The sequence below is a fragment of the Propithecus coquereli genome, unplaced genomic scaffold (genome assembly GCF_000956105.1).
Source record: "Propithecus coquereli isolate 6110/MARCELLA unplaced genomic scaffold, Pcoq_1.0 Scaffold166, whole genome shotgun sequence".
NCBI classification, from domain to species: domain Eukaryota; kingdom Metazoa; phylum Chordata; class Mammalia; order Primates; family Indriidae; genus Propithecus; species Propithecus coquereli.
Window position 1 is genome coordinate 3,939,510 of NW_012141191.1, and position 22,102 is coordinate 3,961,611.

The 22,102-nt window shown below is 40.0% G+C and overlaps 1 protein-coding gene across 3 annotated transcripts in view; it reads right to left on the reverse strand.

The window, feature by feature from the left end:
* TJP2 (tight junction protein 2) overlaps positions 1–22,102 on the reverse strand; it is a 91,048-nt gene that overhangs the window by 23,985 nt on the left and 44,961 nt on the right. For all 3 annotated transcript variants that reach the window (XM_012641613.1, XM_012641612.1, XM_012641615.1), the window contains exons 2-9: positions 12,666–12,719; positions 10,350–10,474; positions 9,113–9,215; positions 6,797–7,415; positions 2,920–3,023; positions 2,142–2,295; positions 433–541; positions 194–327 (exon numbers count right to left, since the gene is read on the reverse strand). In XM_012641613.1, the coding sequence (XP_012497067.1) occupies positions 194–327; positions 433–541; positions 2,142–2,295; positions 2,920–3,023; positions 6,797–7,415; positions 9,113–9,215; positions 10,350–10,474; positions 12,666–12,710 (1,393 nt within the window). In that variant the 5' untranslated portion in view covers positions 12,711–12,719. The remainder of the gene's footprint in view (positions 1–193; positions 328–432; positions 542–2,141; positions 2,296–2,919; positions 3,024–6,796; positions 7,416–9,112; positions 9,216–10,349; positions 10,475–12,665; positions 12,720–22,102) is intronic.

The window sequence follows — 22,102 nt, forward strand, 5'->3', positions numbered from 1 at the left end:
AAATGTGACCAATTTTGATGGCATATAGAAAAGGCTTTTATTTTATATCTTTTCAATGTTCAGAGAGAAGAGGGCCTCTTCCATATATGAGAAGGACTTTATATTTCTCTCTCTCCTTCCCGCCACCCTGTGGAATTAATAAGCGCACACTTCTGAACACAACTGCTGAAACTGAGTGGTCTTAAAGCCTCACCTGGGGGTTCCTCTTGGTATCTGGGCTCCTTATTGGTCTCTGTGACAACCGCGGCTGCAATATCCCCCGTGGACTTGAACGGAGTGGGTGTGGCGCCCATCCTGGACAGTCTGCTCGGTGTGTCCTCTCTCGAACTTAAGCACAGGTCATGTGACTGTCTCATGAGGTAACAGATTCACAAATACATAGGTGTGTACATTCACAATGACGTGCACAAGGAAAAACACACATCCCCTTACCTTGGCCTTTCCTTCAGCTTCTCGTTTGAGGAATGATAGTCATAATCGGAATATTGCTGGCGTCTCTCCTCTGGAGAAAATGATCGGTTTGACTCTATTTCCGAGATATCTGGTTTCAAAAATAAGAAAAGACTTTCTAATCAAATATTTAAGACACGTACCAGAAATTATACTATTTTCTGGGTGGGAAACATGGTGAATGGAAGAGAGGCAGACAGTAAATGTGCTATTAGTCTAATAGTCTTCCCCTGGGGAAAAAAAAACCTGACTGTTTTAAGGGAAAGGCATTAATTAATAAAGAGGAAGCCAAATTCAGAACTGTGTATTTCTCATTTATCCAACTTTCCATCAAAGCTGCTATTGAAGAGTTGAAATTCAATTACTGGATTGTAGATGTATACATTCATGCTTACCAAACAGATCAGTGCTTTTCAAACTTTAAGGTGCATACAAATCTCCCAGGGATCTTGTTAAGATGCAGTCATTGTGGGGTGGGGCCTGAGATTCTGCACCTCTGTCAAGCCCCCAGATGACTCTGATGCTGCTGGGCACTGAGGACCGCACTTTGAGTAGCAAGGAAATAAACTGTAAACCCCTAGAATGCTGAGATTATTTTCCACGCTTCTTTTGTTTTCCTGCACTGTACCCACAGCAGTGAATGACTTTTTTTTTTTTTTTTGGAGACAGAGTCTCACTCTTTTGCCCGGGGTAGAGTGAGTGCCATGGCGTCAGCCTAGCTCACAGCAACTTCAAATTCCTGGGCTCAAGCTATCTTTCTGCCTCAGCCTCCCGAGTAGCTGCACCACCATGCCCGGCTAATTTTTTTCTATATATTTTTAGTTGTCTGATTAATTTCTTTCTAATTTTAGTAGAGATGGGGTCTCGCTCTTGCTCAGGCCGGTCTCGAACTCCTGAGCTCAAACAATCCGCCTGCCTTGGCCTCCCAGAGTGCTAGGATTACAGGCGTGAGCCACCGTGCCCGGCCAGTGAATGACTTTTGATACACTGAAAACTAAAGTGAGTTTTAAGGTTTTACAAAGAAATTCTTTTTTAAAAAAAATCAACAAAAGCCTATTTTACAACTTGAGAACTTAATATTTTCTAAACTTTTCTGCACAAAAGCAATAGTAGAATAGTAGGATATATTATGACTACTTATTTTTATTGGCAATTTTTACAATATTAAAATGTTATCCTACCTATAATTCATACTCAAGTAATGAATACTGGTCTTTAAAGAGGGGTGGCACAGATTGCTAACTATTAATAATGAATACCACAACATTAGCCATTTTGATTCTATTATAATGTCTATCTGTTTTAGCTGTTGTACAAACTGTCTTCTCTTTGTTGGAAATACTAATAAGTTGCTTTTAAAAACCACACAACTAAGTACAAGAATGAGCAATTAGCAAATGTATAAATGACATAGTTAGTTCACATTTTACTAACAAATTTTGCTTTTAGTGGCCTAATTAAATGTCCCTTGGGAGTTCACAAGTGCATCAGAATTTCGTATTGGAAACCTAGTTTCAACAGACCCTTTAATAAGCAAGTAACAACCAAACACTGATCTTTTGGGATTAAAGTTTAAAAGGGAGGCTTTCATTAGAAATTTAACTTCCGGCTGGATGGCTAGGCTAACTAGAGATAAGAATGCAGAAGCAACAGTTTTCTTTACCCCCAGCTGAGCTCCCCTCTTCCTTTACCTTCTATTTCCGAGTCACTGTCGTTCAGTGACGGGATGTTGATGAGGGTCTGCTTGCTGTCTCTCAACACCACTAGTTGCAGTTTTCCTCTTGACTTTTCTATCAATTTTCGAGCATCCATTAAAGACATGTTCTCAGTTACAGTTCCATTGATCTGCATTTATGAAGAATGGTAACGTTATATGCAATATGACTATTCACAGCAAAGCAGAAAATTCATATTTTCCCCGTCTAAAAATGTAAAGGTTTTGCTCAGATATGCAAACAGACATGTGCGTTAGGATAACTGACTGAATAAAAATGAATTATCCTTTAAATTAAATATAATCCTGCATGCCTGGATCCCAAATACAGGTATAAGTTACTCTGCTAATTTATTTAACGTCCAAGCTCAAGACGATGGTTTGGTTGACTACTGGAACGTGTTTCCTGACTGGAGAGGTTTACAAGAACTATTAAATATTCAGCATTCATATACCACCAACTCCCCTTCTCATCTCACCTTTCCTTAGTTTAGGGAATAGGAACCTAAACCCTAAATAAACAGGGAAGAAGAAAGTAGTCATGGAGTTTTGTTTTTTTGTTTTACTGCCATTAAACTGTTACAAACCTCCAACTCTGGTTTCTCTGACAAAAATCATCTCCCTATGCTCTTGTGGCCTCTGCATTGCTACTGACGCCATCACAACTGAGTTTCACCATATTAGCGCTTGAACGTGGAAATGCAGGCTATGAACGCCAGCACGCACACTGCTGTTCTCTACCCTCATCCACCCACCTTGAGAATTATGTCCCCTTCGTGAAGGTTGCCGTCTTTAGTTGCCAGGCCTGTTCTGGTCATTTCCTTTATGAAGATCTGGCTCCCAAGCCGGAGACCATACTCTAGGAGACAAACACAGAAACATACACATATGTCATTAAGTTGTTCAGAAAACTTAGTCTGGTTTTCAGGACTATTTAAAAATATTCATAAAAAATTAATTTTGTGTATGGGACATTCTGTAAGATAACTAGCCTGAACTCTTCAAAAAGGTCCATATCATAAAAAATAAAAGAGGTAGGAGGATTATTCTAGATTAAGAGACAAACACCAAACACAATGCATCACCTTTCATTAGATCCTTGATCCACCGAAGCAATGGAGAAAGGAGAGCGGGTTACACTACTTTGGAGCACTCTGAAAATGAACTATACTATTTTAAAGTGATATTAATGTTAATTTTGTTAAGGTGATAATGGCATTATGGTGATGTCGGAAAATGTTCTTATCCTTGGGAGATAACTGCTGAAATATTTACAGGTAATGGCTCAGTTGCCTACAACTGACTCTCAAGTGGTTCCAAAAAACCCTCTGAGAGATAAGGTGGGTGGGAGGAGAGGGAAAAAGGCAGGAGGAAGAAAAAGAAAGCAAATGTTGACAAAATGTTAACAACTGGTAAAACTAGGTGAAGGCTATATGGGTATTTGCTATAAAATTAACACTTTTCAAATAAAATGTTGGGGAGGAAAAAACAATTCAGCACATCTTAATAGGAATGTTTTGCTGACAAGGAGGTTGCCACAGGAAGGCACTGCAAATAGTACAGTATAATCTATAACAACTTAGATTGTGTGGGGTTTGGCACTGAAAGAAATTCCGAGTGTAAAGAAAAAGGTAAAGAAGCCAGGCACAGCAATTAGTAAAGCATTCAACAAAAACCAGCATAGCTTTGGGGGTCTATGGACTTGGAATTGCTATCAAAAGAAAAAATACTGCATTTACTAAGTATGCACATTTTAAAAGACTTTCAATGCTGTTCAGGCTATTCTGATTTTACTTATTAAGCCTGTAAAATTATATATTTTAAGGATGAATTTTGGTTATTTTAGGAAGCTACCACAACCTAGCAGGTTTTAAAACAGGCACATTCAAATTTTTTTATTATTGTTCTGACTGAAAACCTTGTAATTACAAAACAAAGTAACTTTCTACAATACAGGGAAGGTATGAAGTAGATTTAAAGATAAGTTTTAAACGACTCACACACAGTAAACCTGTCAGCACCAGATTGTACCACAATGATTCAGTGCTGAGGCCCATCCCCCACCCCTTTAGGAAGCTGACAGTCAAGAAAGGCGTAGGAAAGGCTGCCGCTACCTTCATGGACGACGACCCTCTGCTGGTCAGATGGCCTCACAGCCCAGACAAGGTTAAGTGATGACTTGTTTCTGTTATTATCAACAATTCCTCTATCCTCTTAAAAACTGCACTCTTATTATAAAGTTTGCAAATAGACTTATTAGTATGTATACAGGCATTTCTTAAATGAAGAAAAATAAATCAGCTGACCAGCTTTAAGACATTTACAAGCAAGGCAATGTGGTGCCCATGAAACGTAGTAGCTGGCCATAAGAATCCATCCAATGTAGGTCCTGCCTACTGTCAGATTTCTTTCAAGATTAATTCTTATGCAGCACTAGCCTGTGATAGCTAAGTTATTTTGTAATCTTAGCAAAAGGTGGCAAAAACTTTTCTTTTAAAAAGTGAAACTTTTTTTTTTGTTTAATGATTTCCAAATCTGGGGAAGAAAACGGCCAAGAAAGAGTAAAATGCTATATCACAAAAAAGCATAAGCCCCCTTTTCCCCTGACTTACTAAGACCAGTCATGACTTAGTCTTTTAGGACAGATAATGTCTTCTTAAATTGTGGGTTGCAATCCATTAGTGAGTCTTAAAATCAATTTAGTGGCCAGATGTCATGGTTCAGGTCTGTAATCCCAGCACTTTGGAAGGCTGAGGTGGGAGGATTACTTGAGGCCAGGAGTTCAAGACCAGACTTGGCAACACAGTGAGACCCCATCTTTATATAAAATTTAAAAATTAGCTGGGCATCGTGGCTCATGCCTGTAGTCCTAGCTACTTAGGAGGTTGCGCGAAGAGGCTTGCTTGAGCCTAGGAGTTAGAGGCTGCAGTGAGCTCTGATCACCCTGCTACACTCTAGCCTGGGTGATAGAGCACAGACCTATCTAAAATACAATACAATACATAAATCAGTAAGTTGCAACCAGCCGGTTTTAAATGTAATGAAACGTAATGTAATGGAACCTCTCAGACCACATTACACAGCAGAATAAGCACTGTTCCATGAAACTTCTGTTCAAATTTTTGATATGCAGGCTCTACATGACTGTCTACAGATGAGGCTCTTTCTGTGATAGGAGGGGGAAGGGAAGGAAAGGGAGACATCTAAAAAGCAGCACCTTAGATAACTCAAGAATCCAGGGTGGGTGTCCAATAAAATGGGTGTTAGACCTCTCTGAAGGGGATTTCAGGTCAAATTATCTGTCTTGAAACTTCTCTACAATCCACCTTTCAATCTGGATGCAGGATGGTTTTTACTCTGCAATTCTTACGGGTTAATGAATGACTATCTCATTACAAATGGTTATAAAGATTCTGTGAAATCCTTACACCCACTAAGATGCACACTCCTCAGACATAATTCAACCTCAACTTTCACCTTTACTCTCTTGGACTGGATTCCAGGTATCCCATTATTCACATCCCCGTATCATTCTTCAGTTATTACGAACACGCACCTAGTTACATAACTCAACTCCTCATGAAAAACTAAGGAAAGCAAACCTCTCATCTGACAGGCTATTAAAATGCAAATCCCAAACCTAAAAAACAAGGAGTCTTTCACTTTGCATTCTCAGAGCCTCTTTACCTTTTTTCCTCTTAGAAGGGGAAAAATTAGAGAACAAAAGGAGATGAAAGATGTTATATGTTACAAGGAATTTTAAAAGTCGAAAGACAAGAACTGACACTAGGAATATCTCAACATTAGGCTCAAAAGCCCTGTTCATTCACCTGGTTTCCTATCACCTATTTCCATGGCAAACACTGAGTTCTAGCTCCACCACTTACTGGCTTCAAGACATGGGCAAGTTGCTTCCCCAATCTGAGTTTCAGAATCCTCACCTATAAATTGCAGGTGCTACTAGCTTCTCTAGCTGCAAGGCTTTAGTGAATCTTGGATGTGATCAAGTGTGTGTGTAACGTGGGATGGGCAGACTGGGCTAGAGCCTGCCCCATCCGTGGGCATGTACCACAAACCTCTCTGTACCATGGTATTCCTCACCTGCAAATCAGAAATGAAGCCTCCTATCACACTGGGTCCTTGTGAGGACTAAATAACGGAATATTTACTCAGCATAGCCTCCGGCATAGAGCAGAAACTCAAACAAGATTAGCCAGAGTACTTCCCTCTATTGTGGTTTCTCCAACTTGAGATGCCTCAAGGTCACCAGGACAGCTTATTCACACACAGATTCCAGGGACCCACCCCATGGTTTCTGACCCAGTAGGGCTGGGCTGGGGCCTGAGAATCTGCATCTCTAACGCTGCTTTGAGAATCACTGGCTTGGTAGTTCAAAGTCAAAAAGCTCAGGAGCCTGGCTCTGCCACTGATGGCACAACTTTGTGCAAGTCAGTGAACCTTTCTGTGACTTAAGTTTCATAGTCTATAAAATGCCGATGTAAGAGTAACTCCCTCAGGATATGGTTTTGAGTATTAAATAAACTAACAGGTATCAGGCATTTAAGTCAGTGCTGGTGCATGTTAAGTGCTACGTCGTCACAGTGCTTTTCTTCCCGCCCCAAGCATGCCTACCTTCATTCGCTTTGCTTTTTGTCAGAAGGACCCCGATGGGCCTGTCCGGGTCCTGCTGGGCCGCGTGTCCTGGCCGCCCCCTCAGCTCGGGGCTGGGGCTGCGGGAGCGCAGGTGCTCGCGGCTGCGGGCCACCGGGTACCGGGCGTCGTGCTGGGCTCTGCGGCCGTACTCCGCCGACGGGCTGTAGGCCTGCTCGTAGTCGGGGTCGTAGGCCTGGCCATAGTCCCGGTCGATGCTCCGGCCGCGGCTGCGGTCTCGGTGCTGGCGTGGCCCAAAGTCGTGGTCCAGGCCCCGCTCCAGGCTGCGGCCCCGGCTGCGGTCTCGGGTGCGCTCGTAGTCGTGGTCCAGGCCCCGCTCCAGGCTGCGGCCGCGGCTCCGGTCCCGGCTGAGGCCGCGCTCCCGGCTCGGCGCCCGCTCGTGGGGACGCCCTCGCTCGGGGCTGTCCTCCCAGCTGTGGCTGCGCCCCCCGCGGCTGCTCTGCCCGCTCCTCTCGCTGTACCCACTGCGGAAACTTCTGCCGTCAAACTCGTCCATCACCTCGAAAGCCCGGTCATCGTGATTGAGGGCAGGGCTGCCATGCAGCGGGGCCACCTGCACCTTCCGGGGCCTCTTGACCACCTGTCGTCAAAACAAACGCAATGCGGACACAGGACAATCACAACTGAAGTTAGGGAACGCAGTGGCCAAGAGCCCTGGTTCCCCGTGTCCCTGCCAACTGGCTAAGGTTCAGGTTCCTCGTCAGGAAAACAGAGACAATAAAAACCTCGGAGGGTTAGAAAAACTAAGACTCTGTGAAGCTTGAATTAAATTAATAATAATACCTCCAAAATCTGCTTCTATTCAAGTTTGAAAAGCCTCAGAGGCCTAAATCACTATTATAAAAATCAAATGAAAATCCAGAAAGTGTGACATTCTATATATAACTGCCTAGAGGAGAGGAGGGATGAAGAGAAGTCGATTAATGGATACAAATGTACAGTTTGACAGAAGAAATAAGACCCAGTGTTAGATAGATCCATAGGGTGACTATAGTTTACAACGATCTGTTGTGCATTCCAAAATAGTTAGAAGAGAATAATTTGCATGTTTTGGCATTAAAAAAAGACAAATATTTAAGGTGATACATATCCCAAGTATACTGATTTAATCTTTACAAATTATATGAATGTATTAAATTATCACACATACCCCAAAACTATGTACGTCTATCATGCATCAATTTAAAAATTGTAAAAAAACAAGTCAATGGCATTAAAAAAGTGGGGGTGATGGTGGGGGAGGGGCAAGGGACAAGAGGAAGCCTTCTAGATTATTAAGGACTAAAGAGACAATGATCAAATGCAATGAGTGAATTTTGGATCCTGGATGGGGAAGAAAAGAAGTCTATCGATAACATCTTTAGATATGAACTGGACATAGATGAAAGTGTAGAGTTATTCTTTTCTTACATAGGATAATATTATAGTTATGTAGATGAATGTCCTTGTTCTTAGGAGATGCAGGCTACAATAAGTAGGATTGAACTGTCATGTCTGACTTTCCTTCAAATGGTTCGCCAAAACTATGTATAAGTGTTTATAAAATACATAGAGATCAGGTAAAGATGGCAGAATATTAACATTTTGAAAGATATATAAATGTTTATTACACTGATCTTTCAACTTCTCTTTTTGCTTGAAAATTTTCATAATACAAAATTGAAAGAAAATTAAATACCATATACCCAGTACATCCCGCCTAGCATTGCCCTTAAATATACTTTATTACAATTCTCGCTTTATGTGTCCACCTGCCCAGCTGGAGTGAACACTCCTTGCAGGACAAACTGGCCCCAGGGCCTAGTGGCATCTGGCTCATAGTTGATTCTCAGCCAGTGTTTGCTGAATGAATGAATGAATGAATGAATGCTACAGACTGCCACTGTCCTCTAAGAAACTCTTAGTCTATGAAGATAAAACAGATCTTATTTGTGCCTTTACAAATGAGCTTTTAAGCTGAAATTTTTTTTTTCCAAATGAATACTGTTTTACCAGTGTTCTGAATCTAGTCAATTCTCTTAGGGAATAATTGTCTAACCTGGTTCATAAGGCAAATTCACTCAGATTAGAGAATCATTGGCTGCAGGAGGACTTGAGGAAAAGCAGGGAGGATAACCTACATACATTGTCATATCCTCCAGAAGCTCCGAGGATCCAAGAAGTAGCAGTCCCTAGGTTATGTGATTTTGTCAAATTCTTAAAAGCAAGTGGTAATTTTCTTCTGGGCATAAAAACAAAATGCTATTGAGGCAAGCTGCAAGCAAACCCAGAACTTACAATAGCTGCGATCTTCCCACTTTTTCTCAGCTGCTGAACTGCAAATGAATGGAGCACGTCCTCCATGGGGGTGCCATTCACCATGACCACTCTATCATTTTCTCTGTAAACAAGAAATAAAAACAGGTTGTGAAAAAACTCCTATCTATTCGTTATAAATCAATTTATTTAGGAATAAACAGAAGCAGCAAATCAACCTAAATGCGGACTAAAGAGCTCAGTGTCTGATGACTGCCAAGGCTCAGTCAACTTGGTCTGAGCTCTTCTGAGGAAAGACACTAGGAGCCACACAGCTCCATTTTGAGAGTGTCTAACAGAGAGCATCCACCTGCGGAGAAAGAGGCCTGCCCTCCCCAAGCCACAGGGTGACTCCAGGAGGCACTCAATGGTGACAAGGTCTAGACAGCAAAAGGAATTTCTGTTATCAGTCCTGTTGCCCTGGCTGCATAGTGGTGGGCTTCAGAAAGTCCACAAACACTCCCCCAAAGTAGGCATATATCTATTTGTGCTTTTTTGGAGGAAAAGAGGTCAAGAGCTTGCCTCAGGTTCTTAAAGAAATTTTGAGGTCACAGAATCCTAACTATTACTTCAGCTCATCCCAAAAATTACTTGAAAATTTTACACTGCTCCATACGAAAGACTACTAACTTTGATAGGACTACTAACTTGTGAGCTATCTGGCCAATGCAGCCATACAGCTAGGATTTGATTCTGCCCTCAGGAGTTATCCTGTGGGAATCAGGCATATATCTTTTAAAACGGCATTATTCCCTCAGGCCAGAAAGCTGGCAGTTGGAAAACTCATGTTTTCCTGTAGTAAATTTCCCTAATTTCCATATCCTTCTTACAAATAAAATGAACATTAAGCCAAAGTCTCCTCATTCAATTCTTAAAGAATGTAAATAAAACAAACACAGCGTTAGGTAGGCATCAGGAGGGGAAAGGCATGCCAATTTTAAACTCCATGTTCACGAACGATTCCTAAACCTAGGAGTGACATGTGTAACTATCTTCTTGTGAAAACAACTGCCCTCCTCTCCTCCCTCCAGAGTTGATACATTCCCAAAGGTTTGCCGATTGACTGTTCAAATATGGTGGGTTATGGCCTCAATTCCCAGCTGTTCAAATGCTATAGAAAGGGTCTTTTTTAACTTTAAAAAGTGCACACAAACCAAAACCCCCAGTCTGGGGCCGACCAGTGGAGCTGGCGAGGCCGGGGGACAAGGAGGACACTCACTGGAGCAGTCCGTCGGCTGGCCCGCCCGGGAGCACATCCGAAATGACAATCGACGTTTCTCCATTTTCAAAGTGGGGGTTATCTCTGCCTCCAGACACCGCAATTCCAAATCCTCTTTTGGAATCCTGTTCATTGGAGTTAGGAGAAAAATTAAAAATCCTTTCATAAGTAGCTTTCAGGGTTTATTACAAGCACTCCATAAAATAAAGGTCAAATCAATAACCCGAGACTGTTCAGGAACAGACGGGCTTACAGAAACAAACGAGAAACAACATAAAGTGTAGTCACAGTCAACTGACAGGTTTATAAAGGGAAATTCCTTATCTAAAACACACAGCCAGTGAAAGCTGGAAAAGATTGATAGTGCAGACTGGAGTTATCACTAGAAGCTGTCAGGGATGGGAAATACTGTCTTCTGTCCAAACAGGGATGTGCTGTTTGAAGCACCAACTGTTACCTCTTTGTACCATGCTGGCCTGACCTGGAAAAACTTCAGTAAAAACTGAGTATATGCTAAAATTATATTTTTAAAGTATACCTTTAATTTCAAGTTGGATGAGCTAGTGGTTTCATTTTAATATAGGGCAAAGAAGTAAATGGATTTTAAAGATAAAATCTGACCATAAAATTAGTGTTGAGATCTTATGAGACAGCAAATCCTTAAACCCTTTTCTACACGCATAGAAGATTGGAAATACAGATTTATTACACTCATGGTTGGTCTAGCAGTGCATAACAGTGACCCTAGATAATACATAATCCTAATTCATTTCAGTGTTTAAAAAAGCTAAGCCCAGTTTCACCCAGATGATATGGGTGTATGTGACTATATAATCCTAAATCATGGTTTGATTATGTAAAAATCTACTCACAATAAAAGAAAATCTTTCCCCCAAAGAAAAAGTTCCCATGTGGGGCGCAATATGCTGACTAATTATAAACAATTACAAACTCAAAATAGGTTAGTTTGTTGTCTGTTAATCATATGGCTTCAAATTTGGCAGCACCATCACTTGGCACCTGGTTTTAGACAGTGGTAACTCCATCCTCTATACCAAGCCTAAAACGTTTCTCATCTCTGCAAATTTGGGGTCCATAACTCATGGAGTATATGAAGTACTGGGGGAAAGGGCACAGGGTTAGAGTCAGAAAGATGACAAGAGTTGAAAATAAGACCTAAACAGGCAAAACCCCTCAAGTGAAAAAAAATCCATGATCATTGATCCGAAAGTTTGAGCACATGGGCTCTGACCCAGTGACATTTTTTTCTACTTGGATTAATTCAACAAACATTTAATTCGGGAGCCAAATTTTCACTGAAGACAAGGCTCAAAGCTCACGATTCTGAGGGTCGAAGGAAAACTCTCCCTTTGAGGAACTTACAATTCCCTCCTCTAGGAAATGACAGCAACTCGAGGGATTCAGAGGAGGAAGATCATCTCTGCAGGGCCTGGGAAGATCACTGCAATGCTGACATGAAAGCGGCTTGACGGAGTAAGAATTCAGGACGGTGAACACAGTTCTAGTCCAGCTCAGCCTTACAAATGAGTTAGACTCTGTTGCTACTCTTGTTTAGAGGAGGGCTAACACCTATCACGACTACCTTGAATTTTGCTGTCAGAATAAAAAGAAATAGAGCTAATGTGTATTTATTAAGCATTGATCGTATGCCAGATTCCATGGATTGGAAGCTATATGTATTATCTCATTTAATCAAGAAGGATAATACCTGTGAAATGACTTTAAAAAAAGAAGTGAAATCTATTTACATGTGGTATCACTTCTACTTTCAATCTCATTGTGGGGGGTGAAAGGGGACAGAAAAATTTAATTCAATTAACTCAACCGCTTTTAATGTAATCAGGACTGGGACAAGGAATAGAGTCCATGTCTCCTGATTTTCAAGGCAATCTTTTCAAATTTAGTTCGGATTTAAAACTCACTGAAGGAGTTATAAGGCATGTATGTATAATTAAAATGTGGAAGTTGTAAATGCTACCTCAACATCCCTCAACAGTACAGGTTATTTTCACTCTTCCCTTTCTTTTCTCTCTTTCATGAGCTGTTCTGTCTGGAAATAGGCGAACGCAATAAATAACCTCAAAAATGTGCTATATTTTATGAGTCTTAACCAAAAAATATAATAGTATGCAAATCTTTGTTAACACGGTAATTATTGCCAGCTAGTACCTACAATGCACTCTCCACATCAAGGAAGAAAACAGCAAAAACTGTGTGTGCGTAAAAATAAATAAGACCCATGATCTGGACAATCAAGTACATGACTGTAGAATACATGAAATGTACGGAACTCACCTTTTGAAGGGTCACAGTGTACTGTTCCCATATCAGCTCTTCCATGCCTGGGGCCTGTGTTAAAACAAGCAAAACCCATTTGATTAAAATCACAAACATTTCAATGCTAGAAATAAAATCATAATTCAAAATGCCTCAATATAAAGTCCAGCTCACATTTTCTATATACCAGGAAGAGTTAATATTTGTTCATTATGCTACCTACTTTCAAACACACTCTCCTTCAATGAAAGGGCTAGAAATAAAACTAGAAAATTAGTGAAATATACAGTGAGACAGACCCTGAAAAGAATAAAATGTTAAGTGCTGAGCCCTTTTATTACCACCACTCGAAAGCACTGTCATCGTAAAACCCCTTGAAAAAATCTAGTTTCAAACAGATTTTTTTCGTGGTTTTTTTTAAAACCACCACCACCCTCCCTCCCTCCTGTCAAAGGTGACCTTGCAGGCAAGTTTTCTGTGGTTATGTTGAAAATATCCTTGGTGTCCCCAGTTGGGTAATTTGTGGAATTTTTTGGCTTTTTCTCAATTGGTATCACTGGGTGTGAAAGATGAAAATGCCTTCATAACTAGACCACTGGGGCTTCCATTTCGGACAATATTCCAACAGTCTAGAAAAACCCAACAGTGGTGGTGTAATTTTAAAAATAATAATCCGTTAAGTGCAGGCTGCCTTTGAGAAGGCTAGAAACGCCAAGAAAGCTCAAAACCACAGACGAGCCAGTACTAAAGCAGGTGTTTAAACAGCAGGCTGAGCATCCAAACGGGGTGGAAGATCAGATCCAAGTGGGTATGTATTAGGGGAAAATACCACCATGCCCATGGAGATGGCACGGACACTTGCTGTAGGTAGAGTGGAAATAACTAAAAACACCCCTTTGGAGAATTTCTGTCAACAGACCTGTACGCACACAGGTTTGGGACTGAAATTCACATTACGGATGTGACCACTCTCCTACAACACGCATGAGCAAAGTGATTCTGCACCACAGGGCCAGATGCAAATCCTCTCCAAGAACACATTGAACACAGCCTTTGAAGAATCCCCAGACACTGTCTATCTAAGGAACATGAGTTCACAATTTAAACACACACGAGTCACCATGAGTGAGAGTTAAAGGAAACATAAACTGAAGAATCAAAGACTGTAAATATTAGAAATATCAGTGACACACAAAAAAGAATATATATAATATGTATCAAAATTAAAAGGGGTAATTGAGAGTCCAATGAAATAACAAGAGACCATCAAAAATGACCAACCAAATCTGAAAAAGGAGCAAATAAAATTTTTAGAAATGAAAAAAATATAATTGGTGTTACATAAACAATGGATTCCAACACATACTACACACAGTTGAAAACAATGAACTGAAAGACAAATGTGAAGAAATTGCCTAAAATGTGGCATAAAGCGTTAAAAAGTGGGAAATGTGAAAGAGAGGTTAAGAGTAAGAGTTTCTGAAGCAGGTAAGAGTGCAGGGGAGGTACAATACCCACAGAGTAATGGCTCTTCCAGAACTGAAGGTTTCTCAGCTTCAGAAAACCCAATACATTACAGCAGGGTGAATCAAAAGAAAAAAGAAAGAAAGAAAAGGTGGGAGAGGGAAGAAAGAAGAGGATGGAAGGAAGGAAGGAAGGAAGGAAAGAACAGAGGAAGGGAGGGAGGGAGGATGGAAGGAAGAAAGGAAGGGAGGGAGGGAGGGAGGAAGGAGAACCACACTTAAAAGGGTATCTTTACCATACTTAAAACAATATCTTTAAAACATTATCTGTGGATTGAGAGGGCAGAAAAGATTTAAAAGAAAAAACAAAAAACAAGGATAGATTATTACCATAGACCAGCAATAAAAGAATTCTCAAAGGATAAACTTAAAAAGGAAAACAATCCCAGAAGGAAGGCCTAAAAATGTAAGAAGGAATGTGAATAAACCTAAATGCATATAGACTACATGCAACCATAATAATAATGTATAATTTGTAAGAGTTAAAAAAAAATAAGATAGAACCAAAGCACTGGGCAAAATAGTATATAACTCAAGAGAACCTAGTCATGATGAAACTTCTAAGTATTTATTCAGGAGCAGGATAAAGCTACTGATTAATTTTGAACTTCATTAAGTTAAATCTACATGTTCGATTTTCTAGGGTAAGTACTATGGGAATAATGTGGAGGACATAACTTCCAAAACAGCAGAGTGGAAAAATAAAATAAAAAACAATACTTAATCCAAAAGAAGGTAAAGGGGAAATGTAGAAATAGCAGGGCAAATATAAAACATAAACTGTGATTGTAGAAAAGAATATAGAAGAATACAGACAAGTAATCACAGTATTAAAAAGCCAAATTGTCAGACTAGGTTAGAAACAAGAAGATCCAGCTATATGTCCTTTAATAGAGAATACCTAAAACATAAGAATACAAAGTAATCTAAGTATATAAATAAAAAGCCTTGCCGAATTTATATACAAATTAAAATAATTTAAGAAAAACTATCCAGTTATTCTAAATGAAAAAAAATTTTAAATCAAATTTGCCATTCTTGCACTGATACTAATAGCAGGGACAGACAAGACTTGAAAAATATCCAGATAATAACGTTTTCCCTAGTTAAACTCTTAGGCTTGGGGGAAAGAAGCTCAGTACAAAAGGCGATTATCAACCAATAATACATTGAAGCAGATAATTTATTCCCTTTGATTGGAAAGGATCAAGCACAGGCTGTTTTGTTTGTACTAAACTAGCCTACTCTTGAGTAGCTACAACTGATTACTCTTATGGAGAGGAATTTGTAATTCTTTAGTTCCCCTCCCTCTGTGTACTCACTTATTATCTATGTCTAGAATAGCATTTTCCAACATGTGCCATATATATAACATGTTTTCCAAGATTTCAATAAAGTTTTATATTTTTTTAGAAGTTTTCTTAAAGGGAACTAGAAAGCAGAAACCCAGTTGAACTCTGGTAGTAAATCGGAATTGGTCATCTTTTCCTTTTCCATAGAATACCTTCCTAATTCCTTGCCACCTTCAGGTTCAGATGTGGCCTCAGTAAAACCAAGACATTACCACCTGGAAATGACCTTGCGAGCTGGTGCTTTTCCAAGCTCATCTTCTCAGTACCTTCCTGTACCTTAAAGATGGCAAATTTCAACAAAGTGAATTAATCTGGAAGTTATGGTAAAATAAATAGAGTTGTCAGCTCTTCTTTGGATATAGTTATAACCCCACACACTAAGAAAAAAATCATACGGCACCCTCCTCCCAAAAATTATTCTAAAATCATCAGGAAAAGACTAATCAGTACTGGAACAATCATCCCTAGGACTGAGCAATATGGAATATTGGAATGTATGCAATATGCAGACAGGGAGTGATATTTAGGTTAAATTGAAGGCACATCAATACAACAAAACATGGAGGTAATGAAAACAATTATTTAATGTCCACTAATTTTTACATTTTTTTTTTTACGATGATCCCCACATATTTAAATAAAGAGAAGGAGAAAGATAAAGACAGACATAATTCATTTTATATTTTCAGGTCTGTCCACTGTTGACAGCAGTGGTGGGAATTGGTACAAACCTTTCCCGGGGCAAACTACCAATATGTATCAAAATCTTAAATCTGCATACTCTTTCATGGATCAACTCTACTTCTAAAAATTTATTCTATAGATATTCACACAAGTGCACAAAGATAACCTAAATATGTATAAATTTGTTTACAATCACTTATAATTTATTAAATAGGAAACTAATGAAATGTCCAACAATAGGGGATTGGTTACATATATATAGATCCAATATTTAAATGTCTGTGATGTAAGGGGGGGAAATCAAGACACAAAACATCATTATTTATTCCTATTTTCATAAACATATATTTATATAAGCAAATAGGAAAAAGACTGGAAGGACAGATACCAAAAAATGTTAAACTTCCCAAGGAGCTATGGTACGACAGAATATTTTTATGAATATGTTACTTTTAGAATACATTTTTATTTTAAATGTAAAAATTACAAACTCTAAAGTTTTGGATTTAGACTGTTCTTTTAATCATTTAGCCAAATAAACGAGTTGCTACAAAATTTTATTTTTAAAATGTTGCTCAAGTAGAATGAATCTGGCTTTTGAAATTCACGGTCCTTCCATAATGAGATCACACTTGAAGTATTCCTGTGTTGTCTGTAAGGGAGATTTAAATTAAATTTGTCTGAGAGGATTAATCTCCTACCACTACCACCACCAATAGGGCTGAGTCAAATTTGTAATCGGTCAGACTCTGCTGTAAACTTGCCTGGTACCTACACCTCAGCAACTTGATACGAAACTGAGCAGACTCTAAGATGTTGTTTCTTACCTATGGTTAACAGGTTGACATAACCATTAACTACTTAAACATAATGTTAAAAGAATATAAGCTCTGCTAAACTAAGTGATAAATATAAAATCTTAATTTTAAAGGTGGGGAAATTAGGTAAAAATAATTTTCAATGGCTCCTTTGAGCATTAAAAATACACCACAACTATGTGTATTCAGCCCACAGAACCAGGCCTTTTTGCAAAAGTCTCACAGAAAACTCATTCAATCACTCATTCATTCTTTCGAAAATATTTACCGAGCATCCACTATGTGCCAAGCATGTGGTTTGTGGCACTTCGGATACATTAGTGAATAAAATAACCAAAGCCGTTGTGGAATTTACCAACTAACCACGGGTGGACCCAAAATGCAAATCACTGTGTGTCTTTCCTGTCTCATTTACATATTACCTTTCCAGAAACACAAAGCACTCCATATAATTATTCCTCAGAACATCAGCTCTGGGACTATCCCTGGGGACAGGCTGCCAGCGTGCAGCAGCTGAGCTGAGAGCTGAGCTCAAGCCATTCAAACTGGGCCAGTGGGCTCTGGCCCCACCCAGCCTGTGCTTGGCTGTGCACAGATCAGACTTGCTATGGATATTCGACCTTTCTCTGCATAAATGTTAGCAGGTGGCTGCTTAGCATTTGGGGAGCTTTATATGCAGGGTCACAGAAAAAGCACACATATATTAAAGGTATATAAATTTCATGATCTAGTGATTCCTCTCCAAGGCCCTAGAACATGTATCCGTGTACACGTATGTGTGAATATGTATACACAGATACATGTATAGAGTATTCACAGCAGCAAGGTCCTCAACAACCAAAACCTGGAAACAACCCAAATATCTAGCAAGAGCAGAACGGAGAAATAAATTGTGATCTATTAGTAAAATACAATATTGTACTGCAGTGAAAACCACATTCCCACATCACCATGACATGGATGCATCTCAAGCATAATGCTGAGTGAAAAATAATCCCAGAAGAATTTGTAGAGTGTGATATTTTCATATAGTCCAAAAAGCAAACAATGTTTCACAACAACGTGAATACATTTAACATTTACAAATGGTTAAGATGGTACATTTTATGTTATGTAATTTTTACTACAGTAAAAAGAAAAGCCAACAAAACTAATCTTTTGTTTAGGGATATATTTGTGTGCATGTGTCTGTGTGCATGTACAAGGTAAAACTACAAAGAAAGAGCAAAAGAATGAAAAACACAAAACTCAGCATGAAGTGACTTGGGAAGGAGCCAGAGCGAAGTTGGTGAGGGTCTCCTATGGATATGCGTGATGGGCTCATGGTACGTGTTTAATTATCATGCTTCATGATTTAGATACTTAATTCTTTTACAGGTACCAAACATTTCACAGGTTTAACAAATATGGAGATGAGTGGGGGAACATCACACTCAACACTGATTCCTGGTGAAGGACCCAATACCAACCAAAACAGAATGGTACACATACACCTAGTACCGCATTTTTAACACAGTTCAAAGAGCAGAAGAGAGAAGAGAGTAATTTCAAGTGGAGCAGGGCAAGGTGGAAGGTGGTACCAGTAATCGCAGAGGCGTGAAGGAGGCAGAGAAAGGCACGGGCAGGGGGGAGGTGCAGGTTAGGTCTGGGAGCAGACAGTGTAGAGGACGCCGAGTCACCATTTCAAGCCAACTACCAACATCCCATCTGCCAGGAGGATCCTGAATGTGCTTTTCATCATTTTTCCTTGTCATTTTACCTTTCATGTAAATAGTGTCAATGACAATCCCCTCCATATCATAACGAGTCATTCCTGGACCCCATGGAAAGTTGAAAGTGAGCTAATCTTCCCACCATAAATAAAAAACTTTGTGTTCACAGTAAGGTATTTGATTGAAGAAGAGAATGAGACTAAGGTAAATATTAATAGTTACTTATTTTTTTAAATCTTCTACTTTTTATAAAGCTTCTTTCCTTTGAAAAATCATGACCAAATAAATAAAAATCCTATATATTTTATATAAAGAACAATAGAAACATATTAAAAACCAACCACAAAGCAGATTTCAACACCTTCAGTGCCCAAAGTGAACAGGCAACTTTTACGTTCTATGTCCACAAAGTACTGCTTCCCAGTGATGGAGGTTATAGCTAAAACCAAAGATTAATCCAAAGCCGCCCATAAATTACATGCTAAATAAAACTCTCAAGTCATAAAAGTGAACATACATGTTACAGTACTGCATAAGTTCAAACTATAAAAAAAAAAAAGAACATCTTTTCCCCCTATAGTTTTGAAGCTAGACAAAAGAATAAAAGTACCGATTTCTGCAGAATAAGAAAGCAAAAAGCTTCATCCCAAAACAAGAAATTCTCAAACATGAACAAACACACAAACAAGGCAGAATGTTAAACTCTACCCAGGAATCAAAACCGCGCTTGTAGGTTCCCGACACATGGAAAACAGCAGACTTTGAGCCACAAATCCAAGAAGAGGCTATCAGGTTCGCATAGGTCTGCTAAAAATAAGACAAGAATTTTAAAAACCCTCCATTGACTACAATGTACCACCTCACAATTTGTTGCTGAAAGCTGCCAGAAAGCACACAAATAAATCCGAGGATAAAGGAGTCACTGTGAGAGGGGTTTTGGCTCCCCCTCCCTTCCCACAAAGAAATGATGGGAAAGAAAAAGGGGACAGCTTGCAGAGGGACTCACATGGCCTTTCAATCTCCCCAACTTTTTAACAGCCTGGACCCACATCCTGTGGAGGACCTGAGCAGTCTTCATGGCCTCTGGAGATCAGTGGGCCAGGCCACCGCCTACATCCCTGGCTGCTCACCCATTTCCATCACTCCACGTGGTTACGTAAGGCGGATACAATAGTGGCCCACATTCCCAGCAAATCCTGTTGTCATCTTGCACAGTGACACATCCATACAGCAGGGACGCCAAACGCTTTGAAAAGCACCACTTGTAAGGACAAAAAGAAAGCAGTCTGGATTTGCACGACCGTAACATTAGGTTTCTTTTCCTCCCTCTCTCCCTTGCCAGGGAACGAGAGCATTAAATATTTCTTTGGGGCATATAAAATGATTCAGTATCTAAGTAGAAATTATTAAGTCAATGGGACATTTTAGAGCAATACTATGCCAAAGAATATACAGAAAAGTATTTATCTGTACAGTATAGACCCTCCCATACACACGCACACACACACAAAAGCATAAGCCAGCTGAAAATGAATCAGTAATGTTTCAGGCCAACTGAATGGCTAATGTTACAGAGAGATGAAAAGGCATGGGGAGAAAATGTTTTACATCCTTGGAGATAACAAGCAAGGGGAAGATAAGACTTGGGCAGTTGGTGCAGCTCGGAGCCAACTCGGGGACAGAGTGCTTGCTCAGCAAAGTTCTCTCCACTTTCTAATCTTTCTGAAAACTTAGCAGATAAAAGAATAACAAAGAGCCCTGCCATCTGTTTCTTTGTCTTTACCACTGGGGAAGGGGGGTTGGAAAAGCAAATTTTAGGTTTCTGAACATCTAGTACAGATTTTGTGGGATGCCTAGGGCTTGAGAGCTGGGGTTGGGATTTCAAAAGCCTGGTCTTGGGGATTCTGGGTCATTCTTGTTACCGCAGTGCATGTTACATACCAAAGGTCTGGGCAAAGAAGTTTGCAAATGAAGAGTGTGTTATCTGTTTGAGACTGAGATGTACATAAATTTGGACCATGAGGGAGACCACATAGGAAACAACCTGGAGCAGAGGCAAGAAAGTAAGTTTTAAAGTCACAAAGTCTAGGTGCAATCCTTGTTTTGTCACTTAAATGGGGGGCCTTGGATACGTTGTATCCTCCTTTGTAAAATGGAGATAAAGCCACCTACACCTCCGAGGGTCAATGTCAGCAAGAAATGAGGCAACCTCTAAAAGGGCTCGTGCTGGGGCTGAATAGGCACTTGAAAATGGTCATGTGCTTCCCCAGGATGCTATGGGAACAAGTCCTCAGTACAGTTTTTCAGTCAGCGTTACAACGGCTAAACAGGATCGGAAATGAATGAAATTTTATGTTGGAAATCTCACATGCAGAGAGCAGGGGGTAGAAAGAGGGACCTTGGAAGCCGAGCGGGGGCCCACACCTTGGCCAGGTCCATGTAGACATGTGCGGGCTCCGTACACACCGGGCAGGCTCAGCCCAGGGCTGGCTCATTGGGCCCCAGGGACAGAGAAACATGAGCCCCCAGGCAACTCAGGCAGGGTTCAGGCCAGCTCACTCCTTAACTCCGACAGCCCTTAGGAAAACACTTGAGCTTACTCTTATGAAGAAATAAATACTTCTTTCTCTCAAATTCACACACACTGCCGAGAAGTGACAGATGTCCTAGGACTTAATTCTAGATCCTTCTATAGTGATTTCCAGAAGTCAGTTTCTGGCATCACTAATTCTTTTTTTTAATTGTGCTAAAAAGCACTAAATTTACCATCTTAACCATTTCTAAGTACAGTAGATGCTTAAATAACATGGGTTTGAACTGCACAGGTCCACTTATATATGAATTTTTTTTCCGATAACAGTATGCCCTGCCTCTCCTGCCTCCCATTCCACCTCTTCCACCTCTGCCACCCGTGACAGCAAGACCAACCCCTCCTCTCCCTCCTCCTCTTCAGCCTCCTCAATGTGAAGACGACAAGGATGACAACCTTTATGCTGATCCACTTCCACTTAATGAATAGGAAATGTATTTTTTCTTCCTTATGATTTTCTTAATAACATTCTTTTCTCTAGCTTACTGTATTGTAAGAAAGCAGTATATAATACATATAACATACAAAATGTTTAATCAACTGTTTATGTCATTGGTAAGGCTCTGGTCAACAGTAGCTATCAGTAGTTAAATTTTTGAGCAGTCGGAAGTTATACTTGGATTTTCACTGTGCGGGGGGTCAGCACCCCGATCCTCACATTGTTCAAGGGTCAACTGTTAATATATACAGGTCAGTAGTTGCTGTGGCTTGACTGTATATGTTGCCCCAAAATTCAAATGTTGGAATCTAAGACCCAATGTGACAGTCTCAGGAGG